The sequence below is a fragment of the Myotis daubentonii genome, chromosome 4 (genome assembly GCF_963259705.1).
Source record: "Myotis daubentonii chromosome 4, mMyoDau2.1, whole genome shotgun sequence".
NCBI classification, from domain to species: Eukaryota; Metazoa; Chordata; class Mammalia; order Chiroptera; family Vespertilionidae; genus Myotis; species Myotis daubentonii.
In genome coordinates, this window is record NC_081843.1 from 9,160,491 (window position 1) to 9,180,097 (window position 19,607).

A 19,607-nucleotide genomic window follows, 5' to 3' on the forward strand; every position below is an offset into this window, starting at 1 on the left:
TGACCCGGTCCGGGCCTTAGCATGGCTCCCAGGCGGCCTGGGCCGTGGCTGTCCAGGCTTCTGCAGGTGCGCGCTCGCCCGCGGAGGGCGGCCTCACTTCCTTCCGAGGGGACGGCGTCTGTTGCCTCCCCTTCAGGTCCTCCCGCAGGAGCTGCCATCACTCTGTTCTGGAGGAAGGCTGAACGGCGAGCGGCTGGAGTACTCCCTGTGCCTGAGGGTTTGCCAAAGCTTCTGGCCCGCATTCAAGAGACATCCGAGACACACAACCCACACACTCACACACACTCGCACGCAAACATGAATGGGAAGGAAAACCCAAGCAGGTCTTTTCTGAGTGAGACATCAGCACCAGTCTCCGGACGGACAGACAGACGGACAGACGTGCCTGTGTAGCCGCCTGTGCGTTGGTCAGAGTCCTGCTGGCTGCAGGAGACGCCACGCAGCGGGCAGGAGCAGCTACTGGGGTGGGGCAGCTTCAGGAGCGGCGTCACTCATCATGTCCTTGTACCGCCGCTTGAAGAAGCCGAGCTGTGGGGCAGGGACAGGGGAGTCACGGCACTGAGGCCAGGGCCGTGCAGGCCCGAGTGGAGACAGAAGGACCAAGAGATGCAACGAATCGCGTGTGAGAGTATAGAAGGGACCTGGGAAAAGGGGGGCAGGGAGAAGATGGCATCACTATCGGGGCAGGGCCTTAGCTGGTGTGGCTCCGTGGCTAGAGCGTCGGCCTGCGGACGGAAGGGTCCCAGGTTCCATTCCAGTCGAAGGCACATGCCGGGGTTGCGGCTCGATCCCCAGTAGGGGGCGTACAGGAGGCAGCCAATCAATGATTCTCTCTCATCCTTGATGTTTCTATTTCTCTTTCCCTCTCCCTTCCTCACTGAAATCAATAAAAATAGATTTTTTAAAAAATATTGGGGCCAGGAAAGAAAGAAAATAAAATAACATAAGAAGGAGGAGAGCTGCTCCTGATACAGTGGCCACTCTGCTCCGGGCACTCTAAGCGCTCTGCACGCATCAACTCAATTACCTTCTCCAAATGGGCCTCTGCGTTCCCATTTTACAGCTGAAGAAGCTGAGGCCTGGGACTTGCCGAAGGTCACCCAGCGGCAGCCAAGCCCGAAAGGAAGCAGCGAGGGGGCGGGAGGGGCAGGCAGAGGGCGCCCAGGGGGTACCTTGTACAGAGCGGCTGTGATGAGGGCGAGGAGGACCAGCCCCCCCACGGAGCTGCCCACGATGAGCGGGACCGGGTCGTACACCTCATATGGCTCCACCTTGGTCTCTGTCTGGGGCAGGGAAGGGGAAGGGAGGGGCGCGCCAGGGGAGACAGGCTCTGGGTTTCTGGAGGTCCCCCAGCCAGACCTTGCACCCTGGGCCTAATGACTAACCCCTCCCCGTGCCCCCAACCCCAGCCCTACCTCCCCCTCCTCCCCACCTCTCTCAATCTCCCTCTCTTTACCCAGACAGCCCACAATCCAGCCTCCCCTCCCCCTTCCAGGAGCCCCTCTGGGCCCCGGACAGTTACCTGGGCCCTCACCAACGCCTCCTGTCCTGAGGGCAGGGCAAACCTCCGGGCATCAAACAGGATCTCCGCTGTGCTCACCACCTGCAGGTGGTTGTGCGGAGTCTGGGGAGAGACAGGCAGAGCTGGGCGCGGGCCTGGGCAGCATCGTGTCCAGACCCGCTGAGCCTCGGGCCCCGCGTACCTTGATGTACCAGTCAAAGGAGAGGTTGCTGGTGAGGGTGACGCCGAACTCCTCCTGGCTTCCGAAGGACGCGATGTCGCACTGGATTCTCAGGCACACAGCGACAGAGCAGCTCTGGGGAGGGTGGAGGAGGGGGCCTGGGGAAGCTGGTGCAGAGCACGCACCCCGGGCCACCCCCGGCACCAACCAGGGGGCAGTGCTGAGTCTGCGTGGCCCGAAGCTGGGGTTGCCCGCATTCTTACCAGCACCGGAGCCTTGCTCAGCTCAGCCAGGAAGCTGGAGCCAGGGGGCACCCTCTCCTCCTGGCGGCATGTCCTGTTCAGGTTCTGAGGAAAGAGGGGTGCTGTGAAGGGAGACGTGAGGGCTCCTGGGTGCACCCCGAAGCAGGGGGAGATGTCCTAGGCCCAAGAGACGGTCAGAAATGGCTCCAAAACCCAGCAGAGGAAACGGAGATTTTAGGAAAGACCAGGGCTGTGGAGGGAGGAGCGGGGCCCTGGGCTTACCGGGGAGAAGACGACGTCTGGGTCGCCCCACACGGTCACCTGGTTCAGCCGGATGGGGATCCAGAGGACCACACTGATGGGGGGGCTCCTCTGCCCCAGGTTGCTGAACTGCAAGCGGCGGGGGCGGGGTATGAGGGCACCGGCCTCGCTGTCACTGCACCCAGCCCCCACCTGCCCAGGACACCTGGTGACCAAGCGCCCGCCACCCACTTTCTGGGAGGCCGGCAAGTGTGGCCTTAAACACCTGCTCACGGGCCAGCGGGGCCGTGCTAGGCAGCGGCTCATCCTCACTGTGGTGAGGCCGCGGGCCTGTCATCAGCCTCGCTGAGCCGTGTCTCAACCTGTAAACGGGGCGGTGCCGCCGTCGCAGTCATTATGGAGGTAAAATGAGTGAATCGTGTCCGTGTGTGTCCAGCCGCCCCGCAGCACCCACGGGTTGGGCGTCGTGGTGAAAGCACAGAAGGACAATGTCCAGAAGGAAATGTTATGTTGTTGCTGATGTGAGCTATGCAGCTAGGCCTGCGGCGGTTGCCTAACGCGTGCCGACTTCTTGTCATCATTCCCTAAGCAGTACAGCACAACAACCGTTTACGCAGCATGTACACTGCGCTGGGATCTCAGTGACCCAGGGTGTGCGTGGGTTATAGGCAAATACGGCCCCATTTATATAAGGGGTTTGGGTAAAGGGGGGATCCTGCAACTAAAGCCCCGCGGAGACCGAGGAATGACGGTACGCACATATGTGTGTTTAGAGTGAGAGCGAGCTCGGACAGAGCCTGGCACACAGCAGGCCCCCGACGCACGCTTCCCATCACCATTCTGCACCCCGGCCCGGCCTCTCGGCTCCGCACCTGATACTGATGGTTTATAACATGGCTGGTCGTCTTTGAAGCTGTGAAGTTGAGATATTTGGTGGAGACCTCACGGCTGATGGTAGAAAGAAGGAGGAGCCGGTGAGAGAACATCAGGAATGTTCTGGAAGGGGAGTCTCGGACTACGTGTGTAAGGGGTAAACAGGCACATGGGTAATGCAGGCCTGAGAGGGTGCGAGCAAGGGGTGATGTGTGTGACTGGGCCTCACACACATGTGCACGCACATGCACACGCACGCACACGCGCGCACACATGCTCATGCATACAAATACCCATGTACACACACACACATGCACGTTCATCCTCAGAGCACATGGGCATACGCGTGCAGACTGACACACACTGGTGCTCAATGGCCCGTCGGCCGTGCGCAGGGGGAGGGGAGCTCTGGGCGTGGCACCTGGCGACCACCATGTAGACCGTGTACTTCACGGGCAGCGCCAGCTGGAACTCCGTTTGGTTGGTTCTCGGCAAGTTGTTCTCACTGAGGGGAGACAGAGCTTTTCTTCTCTCTCTCCCTCTCCCTCCACCTCAAACCAGCCACCAAGTTAGCCCTTTCTGCATCCCACCCACCACTGTTCTCCGCCCCTGCCTCCACCTCGCCCAGGCCCACCCTACTGCCCAGATGTGTGTGCTGCCTTCTTCTCACTAGTCCCTGAATTCCAAACTGCTCCCACCCCAAGCCCCAGCCCTCCTGGGGGTGGTCTTTCTACCATGCAAATGTGATCTTGTCACGCCCAGGTCACGCTGCAAATGTGCCAATAGCACCCACCAGCCAGTTTATGACACTATCTCAGTTATGCCAACATCTCAGCCACTCCTAAACCCTACGTCCTGTGCCTGGGCCACGCCCCACACAGTCCGATCTTTCCAGTCTCTGGCTCTTCCTCCGTACGCTCTTCCTTCATTCTGTCTTCACGCCCCCCCCCCACCCCAATTTATGCCTTTATTTGGCCAACTCACAGCCTCAGCACCTCTTCTCCGGGATTCCTCTCTGAACACCCAGCTCCCGAGAACACAGGACAGCCCATTTCAGTGTATGGTAATCGCCAGCGCTCCTGCCTACCTTTGCCACTAAGTGATAACCTCTGTGAGGGCAGCCTCAGTGTCTCGTCCATCCCTGTCCCACCAGCACTGGGCCCAATGCCTGGCACATGGTGGGTGTGGGTGTTCATTCAGTGTTTGTTGAATGAATGAGCTGAAGCAAGAACCAGTCCCGGGGGTGGGGGGGTGCGGGGGGGAGTGGGCGTGATCGAACGCAGAGGATGCCTGTACCTGGTCACATTGGCCTTGAGGAGCAGTCTCTCTCCAAGGGAAGCATCAGGGTCCACGTCCAACGTGATGTTAAAGGTGACCTGGAGTTGGAGAAGGAGCGATAACAAGAATAGGAGAGAAGAAACAACCACATGTTCCTTAATGGAAGCATGAATAAGTCAAGGGTGGTGCATCCATCTAACACGGGTCCTCAAACTGCGGCCCGCGGGCCACATGCAAATACAAATATTGTATTTGTTCTCGTTTTGTTTTTTTACTTCAAAATAAGATATGTGCCGTGTGCATAGGAATTTGTTCATAGTTTTTTTTAAACTATAGTCCGGCCCTCCAGCGGGCTGAGGGACAGTGAACTGGCCCCCTGTTAAAAAGTTTGAGGACCCCTGCTCTAACAGAATAGCCCTCGGCAGGCAAAAGCAATGAAGTTCTGCAACGTGGATGATCCTTGCAAACCTGCTGCTGCGTGAAAGAAGCTGATCACGGAGGACCACGCGCTATGGGACGCGCTGGTACGACCTGTCCAGGATGGAGGATCTGGAGGCCGAAAGTGGGCTAGCGGTTGCCTGGGGCTGGGAGAAATAGGAACGGGGGCTGATGGCTAAGGGGAGCAGAGTCGTTTCTTGGGGTAAGAAAATATTCTAAAATTGATCGAGGTGATGGACGCACAAGTCTGTGAACAACCTAGGAGCCACCGAATGGGAATGCTTTAAATGGGTGGGTGGTGTGGTATTTGAATTATATCTCAGTAAAGCTGTTTCTCACAAAAGGAAGCTTTACAAGAGGAATAAGAGGAAGGAGGAGGAGAAAGCGGGGAAGGGGAGGGGGAGGAGGAGGGAAAGAAGGGAATTCAGAAGACGACGAAGGAGAAAAGGTGAGGGGGGTCCGCAGCCTGACCTCTGAGTTGCTTGGGAAGATGGGGTGGTTTATGGTGCAGCTGCCGCTCTGCAAGGTCCTGGTTTGGGTGGAGGGGCCGGGATCACAGGACACGCGCCAGGATCGCCATGACTGCGGGGACTGGAAGGCAAGGGAGGCAGAGGTGGTGACGTCAGCCACGGCCTGGGGACCCAGAAAGAAGGCCAGGGGGAGCCTGAGAAGTATTTGGCTACCTGCACCCCTGACACCGTCCGATAGGACAAGCCAGGCGGGTAGAAGAAGGCGACCCGGGTCCCGTAGGAGTCCTCGCCCTGGTTCCTCACGGTCAGCGTCACGTTGAAGTTCCGGAGACCGCCCACCACTAGGGTGTGCAGGCTGTGGGGGAACAAGCCAGGCCAGAGATGCTGAGGGCTCCCCTGTGGGAGGTCAGCTCTGGGGGGAAGAGGCGTGGACACTTGGAGGGTGGGCAGCCAGGCAGACACCGCCAAAACAGCGGCTGTGCCCGGCTCCTGGGGCCAGGGAGGCCGAGCACCGGGTCTCCGCGTAGGCTGGGAGGCAGCGACGAGGAAGAGAAACTCACTTGGTGAAACTGAAGCTGATGCTGAGGTCATCCTGGCAGACGCTGTCATTGCCGCAATTCCTCTCAAAGGGAAACTGCAAGCAGATAGGATAGGATGACAGAAATGAGAGGAAATAGTGAAACGCTGTGAAATGAAACAATAAAATACAATTTTGAAATGAAATGAAATGAGTTCCAACCATGATGGCAGCGGGGCCGCCCGTGCCCGGCAGGCCCGCCTCCAGGACTCACCGTGGCTGTGAAGAGCGTCTGAGCACCCACAGCCAGCACGGGTCGCAGGTTCCCGAAGGCGGACAGGGGCTGCCCCTCCAGAGAGAAGTTGAGGCGCAGGACAATGGGCGTCACTGAGTCCTCTACACAGTCCTGAGAGACAGTGGTGGTTTGGGGGTGTGCCTTCTCAGCTTCCCAAACCCACCCTGTGCTGGGAGGCCCCTGAGCTGCCTCCTGCTCACCGGTAAGTGTAGCCTCAGTGTCTCACACGTCTGACTCAGCCCCAAGACCCGTATCTGTCTGCGTGTGCTGTTCTTCGTCTCGTCAAAAACGGCGCGGGGACTTGAGCGCGTGGAGTCTAGAGCCAGGTCATAGGTGACAGTGCTCCGGACCTCTCCTGCAGGGGCAGGGCATCACGGTGGTGAGCAGCCTGGCTTGGGCGTCAGACAGGCAGGCGGGAGGCCCGGCGCCTCTGCTCCGCAGCTCTATGGCTTTGGGCAGCTTATCTGACCTCTTTGAGTCTCGATTCCTTATTTTTACATGGAGGACAATAATTGTACCTTCCCGGTGGAGAAAATGAAACGGAATAGTGTCTGCAAAGCACATAGCACAGTGTTTGCCACACCGTAGGTGCTCAATACACGGTAGCTGATCTGTTACATACTAGAAAACCGCATGTTTTTTCTGGCTGCTTTTAGCGTTTTGTCTTTGTCTTTGGTCTTCAGCAGTTTGTGCCTTGATCTAGTACAGTGCATAATGTTGTGTACACCAGTGTATTGCACCATGGTATGATTTCCTTTATATTTATCCTACTTTGATAGAGAATCTTGATATCTTTCACCAGTTTTAGAAAATTCTTTATCACAATTTTTTTAACTGTTGCTTCTTTCTTATTCTCTCTCTTCTCTCTCTCTCTCTCTCTCTCTCTCTCTCTCTCTCTCCCTCGCCTTCTCCCTCTCCCTTCCTCCCTCCCTCCCTATTGGAATTCCAATCAATGTTTATTAGATCTTTCACCATGTCCCATACATCTCTAATGCTCTAATGGTTTCTTTCTATAGTTTTCATCCTTTTCTCTCTTTCTGTTAGTCTGTATATTTTTATTGCTTTACCTTCCAGTTCACTACAGTGATTCTCTGTTCTGCTTCTAATCTTCTATTGAAACTATTTATTGAATTCTTAATTTCAGTTAGCATGTTTTTCAGAGCTAGAGTTTCCATTTGACTCTATTTTATGAATTTCAAGTCTTTTCTGAGGTTCTCCATCATTTTGAATTCCTGTCTGATGACTCTAATTTATGAATCACCTGTGGGTCTATTTCTATGGTCTGTTGTTTCTCCTGATTGCTGGACTCAAGGACATTGTCCCAATAGAAAGAACAATTTGTTTACAAAGGCCCCTCCCTAAATCTCCATTTCCCCAGCAGCACGAAGCTGCTGAATTTCTGCTCAACTCTTTAGCTCTCCAGTTGCTGTCATCAACTGAGTTCCTTGGAGTTCTGACCTGCAAATGACTTGAGAGGAATTTCTGTGTAGATTTGGGGGTATTTTATCTGTAATCCTCTAATCTCCAAGACTTTGCTTTCAATTTCTAGCCATGCTGGCTGCCCCAAACTCTGACTGCTGTCACCTCAGCCCAGTAAGATTACTGCTAGAAACGTAATTTTATGATCGCCCCCTATTTCTCTCTAGTAGCACCACTACTATCCTCACCCCAGCACAATGTCGCTCTTTAAAAGTGGAAAACATAAGTCAAGTTCCTTACAATAAAATGCATGTCTGAGTGCTTTGTGAATTTGTGTTTAGCTTCATCAACACAAACTTTCCTTTAAAAGAGTTCCCCACCCTATGTAATAAAGAGGTGATATGCAAATTAACCCTCACACCCTCACGGGATGGCTGCCTATGACCAGGCCGGCACGGGGGTTAGTGAGGGACGACCAAATGACTGAACAAGCAGGCTGTGTGGGGCGACCAGGCCAGCAGGGGGGTTAGTGAGGGACGACCAAATGACTGAACAAGCAGGCTGTGTGGGGCGACCAGGCCAGCAGGGGGGTTAGTGAGGGACGACCAAATGACTGAACAAGCAGGCTGCGTGGGACGAGCAGGCCAGCAGGGGGGTTAGTGAGGGACAACCAAACAACTGAACAAGCAGGCTGTGTGGGGCGACCAGGCCAGCAGGGGGGGCCATGATGGGGGTAATCAGGCTGGCAGGGGGACAGTTGGGGGTGACCAGGCCAGCAGGGGGGGCAGTTGGACCAACCAGGCCGGCAAGGAGGTGGCAGATGGGGGCGATCAGGCCAGCACGCAGAGTCAGTGAGGGGCGATCAGGCCAGCAGGGGGGTCAGTTAGGGGCGATCAGGCAGGCAGGCAGGTGAGCGATTAGGAACCAGCAGTCCAGGATTGTGAGAGGGATGTCCGAAGAGTCCCGGATTGGAGAGGGTGCAAGCTGGGCTGAGGGAACCCCCCTCCCCATGCACGAATTTTGTGCACCGGGCCTCTAGTTAAAAAATAAAAAAGATCCCAGTTAATTCACAGGTGGGAGGCCCCAATTATCTGGAGACCTGAGAGAGTAAGAGCGTGCCACGGGCTCACTTCTTCGTCCGGGTTTGCTGGGCCTCCCCGCCCAGTAGGGGAATCACCCACTGGCTCCAGCTGAGCTCGGAGAAGGCTGCTGGAGCCAGTGAGCACTTTGCTCCGGACTGCCAAGAAGGCTGAGCCACCTGTCAATGCCCCCAGCCACTTAACCTGCTGAGACTTCCCCCCAGCCTCACCTTGGCTCAGCCGGTCCGCTGTGCTCTTCTGCACACGGAGGCAGACTCTGACCTCCCCAGCAGGTTGGCCTTTCACCGTATTTTCCCGACACTCAAACACACTCCTCGCCAATTCCGTGGGCGTGAAGGTCATGGTGGCCTCAACCCTCAGCACAGGCTGGGACCTGCAGAGACACCAGAGGTCTCTTTAAGCTGCTCCTTAAAGGGAAGACAACCAGGTGTGCTCTGAAAGAGGGTCTCACCTGAGCAGCAGCGCGTGCCCCTGCGCCCCTACGGCCAGGTCCATCAGGCCATCCATCGTGAGGTCCTGGCCCCCACTCAGTGACTGACCAAAATACTGGAGCCTGGGGGAGAGCTGGGAGCCTGCAATCCGCTGAGAACAGAAAAGAGGAGGGGAGGAAGGGAGCAGGGAAGAACAGGGAAGTGTGTAACTCAGTTACCCCAGGTGACCCAAGGAGAGATTGTCTGGTTTCCATTCAAGTCTCATCTCCCATAATTTCTCAAGGAGTCAGGGCAGCCACTCAGCTTTAGACCACAGTCTTGAGATGGCACCCAAAGTTTCCATTAGTCAGCTGGGGTTTTAGGAAACAAATAGTTTTACAGGAAGCAAGTGGCATAGCATTCTATTTGACTCATGAATCTCATTTACATGGTCCGGATGGTGCAAACCCTGAATATTGATCTAACCAAAATCATCGTGTAAATATCAGGAGTGGGGGTGGGGGGAGGCATGCGAAGGCGTGGCCAAGAGGGTCTGAAAGTGCTCAGGCCTGACCTCCCACACGGGAAGTCCATGCTAAGACAAGCAAGAAGCAGCAAAATCATGTTGTTGGGAAGTATGGAGGATCAGTAACAGTGCTTCCTGGAGACCCAGGGAAATAAAGAGGAAATCGAGTGTAGGAGGGGACACTGCTTTTTCATAATCAGCCTTTAAAAACGATTTTGAGCCCGGCCGGCTGGCTCAGTGGTTGAGTGTCAACCTATGAACCAGGAGGTCACAGTTTGATTCCCTCTGAGGGCACATGCTTGGATGTACGGGAGGCAGCCGATCAGTGATTCTCTCTCATCATTGATGTCTCTATCTCTTTCTTCCTCTCCCTTCCTCTCTGAAATCAATAAAAAGATGTTTTTTTAAAAAGATCGGCCCTAACCGGTTTGGCTCAGTGTATAGAGCGTCAGCCTGCGGACTCAAGGGTCCCAGGTTCAATTCCAGTCAAGGGCATGTACCTTGGTTGCGGGCACATCCCCACTACGAAGTGTGCAGGAGGCAACTGATCGATGTTTCTCTCTCATTGATGTTTCTAACTCTCTATCCCTCTCCCTTCCTCTATGTAAAAAATCAATAAAATTTTTTTTTTAAAAAAAGGGTGATTGGACTCTCTAGTCCATGTGCAAGAATAACACTGAAAGAGTAACAGCAAAATAAAAAGAAATTTTACCGACACACTTTAAAATGGTTAAAATGATGAGCTTCATGTCATGTATATCTCACCACAATTTTTTAAGTAATTTTGTTAACGGAAAGGAAGCATGGGGTGCCGGAAATTTGCTGTATCTTAACGTAAGTGCTGCTTACTCGGATTCACGGACACATAGAAATTCATCACGTAAGGTTTGTGAGTTTACTGGGTGTACATTATACCTCAAATTTTTTTAAGGAAAATGTATTGTATTCTGTTGGGATGAAGTTTGTTCTGAAATTGTGTGTCCTGTGGCGATTGGGAAATCCACAGCCTATTGGCTGGTCCAAACACCGAGCATCCCTGCCCCAGTCATAGGGAAAAGCAAGTAAAAATGCAGACAATGCAACTCTAGGGTAGTGTGGTCCTTTTGGCATTTCTTCTTCATTCCAAAGTCTGTGGGGTAGGCGTGCATGTGTGCAGACACATAACGTACCCTCCCCTTTCCCTTGATTTTCTCTGCGGGGTGGGTTACGGTGCAGGTAAGGGGAGGGAACTACAGGTTTTCACTGCTTACCTCCGATTTATAAATTTGTTCAAGCATGTAAAGCTTTTGTGATAAAAATAAAGTAAAACCAGAGCCTTCAAACGCCATTGACACAGAGAAGCAACAGGCGCCAATGAAAAGAGGCATAATCCTGCTGCTCACACACTGTGGAGAGGCTCCTGACGCAGAGAGGTGGCTACGGAGCGGCGCTCAGCAGTCAGGAGCCTGTGCAGACACTGGGCCTACGGAAGTCTAGTGGGCGGAGCTGATCTGTGGTGGACAGTGACCAGAACTGTGGTTCCCTCTGCCGCAGAGCGGGGTCAGAAGCTGGCCGGAGGGGGCAGGAGGGAACTCTCTGGGGTGATGATGGGTGATGGAGGGTGGGTTGCAGCAGGGGCATACACTCGGCAGTAGTCACTGACCGGCTAAAGAAGCAACATGTCCTGTTGGTAAATTTGATCTTAAGAATAACAGTAAGCAAATGTTGAATTCTAGTTCATGATATACGTGCTGAAGTGTTTACGGGTGAAGTGGACTGGTGTTGCATCTTACTGTGAAATGCATTGGAAAATAGAGGGACTGTAGAGAGGGAATGGCTATGCGGTCAAGTAAGTTTAGTAAAATGTTCATTGTAGAATGTAGGTAAATATATGAGTGTTCACTGTACAATTCTTTCAACTTTGCTTGTAAATTTGAAATTTTTCTGATTTCCCTGAGAGAGGGGCCCTGCGTGACTGCCCAGGCGACAGCCCCTGAATTGTGTGGTTCTGGGAGGCGGCCACTGGGAAGGTCTTCTGAGAGGGCGGCTTTCCCCCTAAAACCAGGCTGCCCGCTGCCTGCGGGCGAGGAAGACAGTGGCGCCGCACGTCCAGCCTGCACCCCTCCTCCAAGCCTTCCCCTCACCCGCACAGTGCGGCGCTGTGCCCCATGGCCTCCGGCTGGGTAAGAACTAATCTAGAACGGAGGGGTCTGAGGTTTCTGTGCAGCACGTTATAGTTTCTAAAGGTACTGAAAGGAGTAATGAGAGAGCTAATCTGGCAGCTGTGGGAACACTGAATGAGAAAGGGGCAGATCTGCAAAGAGTCTACTGTCACCATGGAGACAGTGAGGGGGCCTCACCTGGCTGTGGGAGGGGCTGATGCCCGGCTCCGAGGTTCCGTGGAACAGGTACACAGCACCCCGGTTCTCCTCCTCCCCCGGGGCCCCGATGGCCACGTCCGTCAGCTTGTCGCCATTCACGTCCCCCATGGCGGTCAGGGCTGCCCCAAAGCGGCCCCAGGGGTGGCCCTGCTCCCCACGGAGAATGGCCCGGCACTGCCACCTGGCCCTCTGCAGAGCAGAAACAGTGCCAGCCCCAACCCGGGCAACCCCTCCACCCCACACCCAGGTCCCACCCAGCCAGGCCTCCTCAGCCACTCACCCCCTGGGGCAAGGGGCACACGGACACCTGGCCCCCCCGGGTCGGCTCGTAGTAATGGGGAGCCCCGATGAGGACCAGGTCGGAGCTGCCATCTCTGTCCACGTCCACGGAGCAGAGGGAGGCCCCGAAGTAGGAGCCAATCTGAAAGAGATGAGGCCAGGGTCACACCTAAAGCAGGTCGGGGGGCTCTCCCTGTGAAGAGAAACCATGGCTGCTGGGCTGGAGAACGGCTTAGGAGCAGATGTGAGCCTCTCTACTCTCTGTAGTTGACGGCAAATTCTCATTTGAATGCGCTGACAGAAAGAGGAGCAGAGTGACGGGCAGTGCGAGGATTTTACCCCAAATAGTGTTATAAGGAGATAATGAAGATAACAAAAAAGAAGTTGGACTGGAAAATATAGACAGAAAAGCCTGGAAGAGCACACAGATCTTTTCAATACATTGGAAGTTTTTAGTTGGGTGGGGGGGGGGGGAAGGGTGTCAAAGTTGGCAGTCTGGCTAATAAAGAATCAACTAATATGGATTAAAAATATCTATTACTACAAGAATGTTTTTGTGAGATATTGAGAAATAATGTCTACCTTTTAAAAGAATTTTTTTAAAAACCCACAAAAGTATGTTCAATGTCAATGTGTAGAATTCACCCACAGGATTCATCCATTTAGTCATTCACCTACTCATTCATTCATTCATTCATTCAGTAAACAAGGGTTTGGAGACACAGAGCCTTCCAGGGCTCTTGGGAAGCATGGTGGAGCAGAGGGAATAGTAACAGGTAAACAGGGACATGTCTACAGCAATTTTGAACTGAGGCAGGTTCTAGGAATGAAAACTGCAGGGGATGTCAAGAATGACTTCTGCCCCTCGGCGTTGAGACAGGCCATGCTGACAGCCAACAAAGGCATTTAAGCTTCATCAATAGGATTTTTTGTTTGTTTGTTTGGTCAGCTTTATTGGGGCATAATTTACTTACAATAAAATTCAGCCTTCTTAGTGTAGTTTTATGAGTTTTGGCAAAACACACAGTCATCTAACCACCACCGTGGTCAGGATATAGATTAGTTGCATCACCCCCAAATACTCCCTCATGCCCCACAGTAATCAACCTCTTCCCTCAACCACCAGCCCCTGGAAACCCCTGATCTCTTTCTCTCCCTATGGTTTTGCCTTTTCCAAATGTTATATAAAGGGAATGACACAGTGTGTAGCCTTTTGGACTACATACTATATAGTATTTAGCCTTTGGCTGTGGCTTCTTTCACTAGAATAATGCATTTAAGATTCATCCGTGGTGTTGCATGTATCAGTAATCCATTCCTTTTTATTTCTGCTTAGTATGCCTTCATATCTACCACAGTTTGTTTAGCCATTCCAGTTGAGTGACCCTTGGGTTGTTCTAGTTTTGCACAAGTATGAATAGAGCCACTAGAAACCTTCACATACAGGTTTTCATGTAAATATCTCTTCTTACTTCTCCTAAGTAAATACCTAAGAATGGGATTGCTGGCATGGGAACTATATGTTGAACTTTATAAGATATTGACAAACTGTTTTCCAAAATGGGCATGCCATTTTCCATTCTGACAGCATTGTGTGAGTGTTTTAGTTGCTGCACGTCCTTGCCGGTACTTGATATTGCCCGTTTATTTTTATTTTATGCCAACAATTCTAATACATGTACAGTAGTCTCTCATTGCAGTTTTAATTGCCTTCCCTAATGACCAATAGCATGGAACATGTATGTGTTCATGTGCTCATTTCCCATCCATAGATCTTCTTTCGGGAGGTGTCTCTTCTAATATTTGGCTTATATTTTGGGGGGATTGCTTCTTATTGTTGATTTTGAGAATCCTTTATATATTCTAGATATATCCTTTGCCAGATATGTAATAAAAAAGGAAGGAAAGCCCTAGCTGGAAGGTCCCAGGTTTGATTCCAGTCAAGAGTACATGCCTGGGTTGCCAGCTCGATCCCCAGTAGGGGGTGTGCAGGAGGCAGCCAATCAATGATTCTCTCTCATCATCGATGTTTCTCTCTCTCCCTCTTCCTTCCTCTCTGAAGTCAATAAAAATATTTTTTTAAAAAAAGAACGAAAATTTACAAATATTTTCTCCAAGTCTGTATCTTATTGTTCATTCTCTTAGCAGTGTCTTTCACATAGCAAAAACTCTTCATTTTAATGAAGGCTTTTTTTTAAATCAATGTTTCCTTTATAGACTATGTTTATAGTATTATATCTAAGAACTCTTTGCCTAACACAAGGTCACGAGGATTTCCTCCAAAAGTATTGTAATTTTAGATTCTACATTTAGCTCTATAATCTATTTTAAATTCATCTTAATATGATATTAGACATGGGAAGAGGTTTTTGTTTTCTTGTTTTTTATTATACATGTCCAATAGCTCCAGCATCATTGAACTCTCCGTTCAATTGTCTTTGTGCCTTAACAAAATCAGTTGACTAGCCCTGGTTGGTGTGGCTCGGTTGGGCATCATCCCATGCATGAAAGGTTGCTGGTTTGATTCCTGGTCAGGGCACATGCCCAGGTTGCAGGCTTGATCCCCAGTAGAGGGCATGCGGGAGGCAGCTGATTGATGTAATGCTCTCACATCAATATTTTTCTCTCTCTCCATTCCTCTCTCTCTAAAAATAATCCATTTAAAAAATCAACTGACTAAAGGCTTTCAGTCAAGACAGTGGAGTAGCTAAACTGTGTACTCACCTCCTCCAGTGATCACATCAAAATTACAACTAAACTATAGAAAGCCATCATTGAGACCACCTTACGACTAGCTGAACAGAAGTCCTGTAATTAGGGATACAAAGAGGAAGCAATGTCAAGACTGGCATGAGGAGTGGAAAATACAAGAATTGGCAGGTCCAGCACCCACAGTGTGGCGATTCTGAATTGGGAGGGACATCTTGTCTGTGAAGGTCCCCTCTGAGGAGTGAGGGGTCCCAGCCTCATACTAGGCTCCCCAACCTGGGGCACCAGTGCAAGGAAGAGAAGCCCCCACAATATTAGGCTGTGAACACCAGCGGGGATTGTGTTGGAGAAAGACAAAGACGCTGCTCTTAAACAACCCACGCACAAATGCACTTGCTCACAAACCCACTGACTCTAAGCTCCAGCATAGGGACAGTAGCTCAAAAGTGCCGAGGACACATGAGGAGGAACTAGATTAACTAACTCAGGGTGAGGGCTGGAGAGGCAGGGTGCAGGGCAGCTCTCTCTAGGGGCAAGTGTGCTGAACAGAAGTACAAGTTAGCAGTGATAAAAATCCCATAGTGTATGAATCCTCTGCTAAATACCTAATGGTATTTATCTAAGTTCTTTTACAGAAACGTTTTGGAAATTCTACTTTCTATGATTTTTCATATAAATCTAAAAATTAGCTTGTTAATTATCTCTATAGAGAGAAGCCTAAGCAATCATTACGACTAGTCGACTGGTCACTATGACAATGCACTGACCACCAGGGGGCAGACGCTCAATGCAGGAGCTGCCCCCTGCTGGCAAGTGCACTCCCATAGCCAACCTCCCGCAGTCCCTCCCCCTGGCTGGCCAGCTGCCCTCTTTGGCTCCAATCGGGCCAATCATCAGCCAGGCAGAGGGACCCTACCCGTGCACGAATTCGTGCACCGGGCCTCTAGTACATAATAAACTCTAGGATTTTCTATGGACCTATGTTGCATCTACAGATCAGCTTGGGGAGAGTTGACATCTTAACAATATTGAGTCTTCTAGTCCATGAACATAGTATATTTATTTACTTAGGTCTTTGATTTCTCTCATTAGTGTTTGTAGTTTACAACATACACATATTGCATACCTTTTGTTAAAGTTACACAACAACATTTCATAGTCTTTGGTGCTATGATAAATAGTACTTTTTAAAATTTTAATTTCCGGAAGCATTATCTCAATTCGTTGAGGTTCTGCTTCCTGGCTACGTCGACAGTTTGGCTCAAATAAACTCACAAAAATTCAAAAAAAATAATAATAAATAAAATAAAATTTTAATTTCCAATGTTTATTGCTAGTATAGAACTACAACTTATCCTATATAATAAAAGGCTAATATGCAAATCCACCGAATGGCAGAACAACTGGTCACTATGACGCGCACTGATCACCAGGGGGCAAACACTCAACACAGGAGCTGCCCCTGGTGGTCAGTGCACTCCCACAGGGGGAGCGCCGCTCAGCCAGAAGCCCTGAGCCAGGCTCACGGCTGGCGAGCGCAGCGGCAGTGGCGAGAGCCTCTCCCACCTCCGTGGTAGCACTAAGGATGTCCAACTGCTGGCTTAGGCCTGGACATCCCCAGAGGGGTCCCAGACTGTGAGAGGGCACAGGCTAGGCAGAGGGGATCTCCCCGAGTGCACAAATTTCATGCACTGGGCCTCTAGTTTATATATATTGATCTTGTATCCTGAGAACTTACTGAAATAACTTATTAGTTATAATAGTTTTTTTGTCGATTCTTTGGAATTTGTCATGCAATTTTCCAAACAATCATGTCATCTGCAAATAGAGACAATCTTATTTTTTTCTTTCCACTCTGTATGCTTTCTCCCCACAACCTCTCAGCCCCCTGACTTTTTCTTGCCTTATTGCACTGGCTACATCTTATAGTATGAGGTTGAATAAGACTGGTGAAAGTGGATATTCTTGCTTTCTTTCCAATTTTAAGAGATAAATATTCTCTTACTTTTAAATATGATGCCAGCTATAATTATTTTTTATGAATGCTCTTTCTCAGGTTAAAGATTTTACCTTTAGTTCCTAGTTTGCTGAGAACTAAACATAATGAAAGGATTATTTTGTTAAAAAAAAAATTCTGTATCTATTAATATTATGTTTTTTTCTCTTCTAGTCTGTTGTTATGGTGAATTACATTGATTGCCTTTTTGTCATGATAGCTTTTTTAAAAAATATATTTTTATTTATTTCAGAGAGGAAGGGAGAGAGAGAGAGAGAGATAGAAACATCAATGATTAGAATCATTGATCTGCTGCCTCCTGCATGCCCCCTACTGGGGATCGAACCTACAACCAGGTCACGTGCACTGACAGAATGCATCCGTGACCTCCTGGTTCATAGGTGCTCAACCACTGAGCCACACTGGCTGGACTGATCGAGATAAAATTTACAAACATAAAATTTACCATTTTTAACTATAACACTTAGTGGGTTTTTGTATATTCACAAGGCTGTATAATCATCACCACTAATTCCAGAACATTTCCATCAGCCTGAAAAGAAATCTTATTTCTGTTAGCAGTGACTCCTGATTCCCCCACTCCTTCTATCCCCTGGCAACTACTAGTGTACCTTCTAGCTCTATGGATTTGTCTAATATGGACATTTCAGATGAATGGAATCATACTATATGCGGCTTTTTGTAACTGTTTTCACTTAGCATAAAGTTTTTTAAATATGTTTTTATTGATTTCAAAGAGGAAGGGAGAGGGAAAGAGAGATAGAAACATCAATGATGAAAAAGAGTCACTGATTGGCTGCCTCCTGCACGCCCCACACTGGGGATCGAGCCTGCAACCTGGGCATGTACCCTGACTGGGAATCAAACCATGACCTCCTGGTTCATAGGTCAATGCTCAGCCACTGAGTCACAGCAGCTGGACTATGACTAAATAGTATTTCATTGTATGTATATGCCACATTTTGTTTATGTATTCATGAGCTAAGTACAATTTGGTTGTTGCAGAATAGCCATGGAGATGTAAGGTACAACATAGGGGATACAGTCAATAATATTCTAATAACTATGCATGGTGTCAGATGGGTACAAGATTGATCAGGATGATCACTAAGTTATAAAATGTCTAACCACTGGGGTGTACATGTGAAACTAATATAATATTGCATGTCAACTATAATTAAAAAATTAAAAGTGATAATCAATGAATAGCCATTCTAGTGAAATCTCTATTGTGTTTTTAATTTGCATTCCCCTAATGACTGCTTATGTTGAACATCTTTTCGTGTACCTGTTGGCCATTTGTATGCCTTCTCTGGAGAAATGTCTATTCAAATCCTTATCCATTTGAAAATTACATTATTTGTCCTTTATTGTTGAGTTATAAGGGTTCTTTATACAGGGTGGGGCAAAAGTAGGTTTACAGTTATTTGTATGGAAATAATGCTCTAATTAATAAATAACAATACAAGAGTAAACTCTGTGTTTCACAACTGTAACCCGATTTTCGCCCCACTCTCTATTTTCTAAATACCAGAACTTTATCAGATATATTATTTATGAATAGTTTCTCCCATTCTTTTCATTTTCTTTATAGTGTATAGTTGCTCAAGAGTTTTTAATTTGATGAACTACAATTTGTCTATTTTTTCTTTGGTTTCTTGTGCTTGTGGTGTCATATTTAAGAAATCATTGCCAAATCTATGATTACAAAAATTCACCTATAGCTCATTCTAAGAGGTTTATAGCTTTAGTTCTTGCATTTAGGTCTCTGATCCATTTTGAGTTAATTTTTGTATATTGTGAAGTACGGGGTCCAAATTTATTCTCTTTCATGCAGATATCCATTGCAGCATCATTTGTTGGAAAAAATTATTTTCTCCATTGAATGAACTTGGTATCTTTGTCAGAAATTAATTGACCATAGACGTATGGGTTTATTTCTGTACTCTCAGTTCTGTTCCATTGATCTATAGGTCTATCCTTATCCAGTACCATACTGTACTGTCTTTATTACTGTAGCTTGTAGTGCATAAGACTAACTGAAACTGTAAGCAAACATAATTGGTCGGGAGGATCTATGGGAGGAGCTAGGGCTGATGGCAGCTCTCACACTCTATGTAATCAGGAGGACCCTGCTGGAAGCACTGTTTATAATAAAGCGCTCAGGTTCTGATTTCCTTGTCCCTTAACTTCCTTTTTCCTCCTATAAATACCCCTCGTCTTGGCACGCAGGCCAGAGTGTGCACGTGGCTTGCCATGTCTCATGCACTGGTTTGCAACCCTTCCTTTTTCATGAATAAGTCCTTTTTGATGACAAAATACTAGCTGATATTTTTCAGTCAACAGTACTTAAGTTTTTCCCTGAGCAGTGGTTGGATCGTCGGCCCCATGGACTGAAGGATCTTGGGTTCAATTTTGGTCAAGAGAATGTGCCCCGGTTTCGGGCTCAATCCCTGGCCCTGCAACCACTCTCTCTAAAAGGAAATGGAGAAAACATATCCTCGGGTGAAGATTTTTTTTAAAAGTTTTGAAATGAGAAAGTGTGAGTCCTCAAATTTCATTCTTCTTTCTCTTTTTTTAAAAAATTTATCTTTATTGTTGAAAGTATTACAGATGTCCCCTGTTTCCCCATTGACCCCTCCTCCCCATCTCCATCTTTACCCTGGTCCTCACCCCCTATTGTCTGTGTCCATGGGCTATGCCTGTCCAATATAATGAAAGCCTAATATGC

General features: G+C 49.3%; 1 protein-coding gene across 1 annotated transcript in view; it reads right to left on the reverse strand.

Annotated features, from left to right (window-relative positions):
* Positions 1–208: 208 nt before the first annotated feature.
* LOC132232700 (integrin alpha-M-like) overlaps positions 209–19,607 on the reverse strand; it is a 50,804-nt gene continuing 31,405 nt past the window's right edge. Inside the window, exons 13-30 of the mRNA XM_059692162.1 lie at positions 12,152–12,292; positions 11,851–12,060; positions 9,027–9,157; positions 8,785–8,948; positions 6,257–6,411; positions 6,036–6,167; positions 5,805–5,878; positions 5,458–5,599; positions 5,246–5,365; positions 4,355–4,434; positions 3,480–3,563; positions 3,058–3,133; positions 2,207–2,314; positions 1,946–2,029; positions 1,704–1,817; positions 1,523–1,624; positions 1,173–1,283; positions 209–528 (exon numbers count right to left, since the gene is read on the reverse strand). Coding sequence (XP_059548145.1) covers positions 457–528; positions 1,173–1,283; positions 1,523–1,624; positions 1,704–1,817; positions 1,946–2,029; positions 2,207–2,314; positions 3,058–3,133; positions 3,480–3,563; positions 4,355–4,434; positions 5,246–5,365; positions 5,458–5,599; positions 5,805–5,878; positions 6,036–6,167; positions 6,257–6,411; positions 8,785–8,948; positions 9,027–9,157; positions 11,851–12,060; positions 12,152–12,292 — 2,100 coding nt within the window. The 3' untranslated portion in view covers positions 209–456. The remainder of the gene's footprint in view (positions 529–1,172; positions 1,284–1,522; positions 1,625–1,703; positions 1,818–1,945; positions 2,030–2,206; positions 2,315–3,057; positions 3,134–3,479; positions 3,564–4,354; positions 4,435–5,245; positions 5,366–5,457; positions 5,600–5,804; positions 5,879–6,035; positions 6,168–6,256; positions 6,412–8,784; positions 8,949–9,026; positions 9,158–11,850; positions 12,061–12,151; positions 12,293–19,607) is intronic.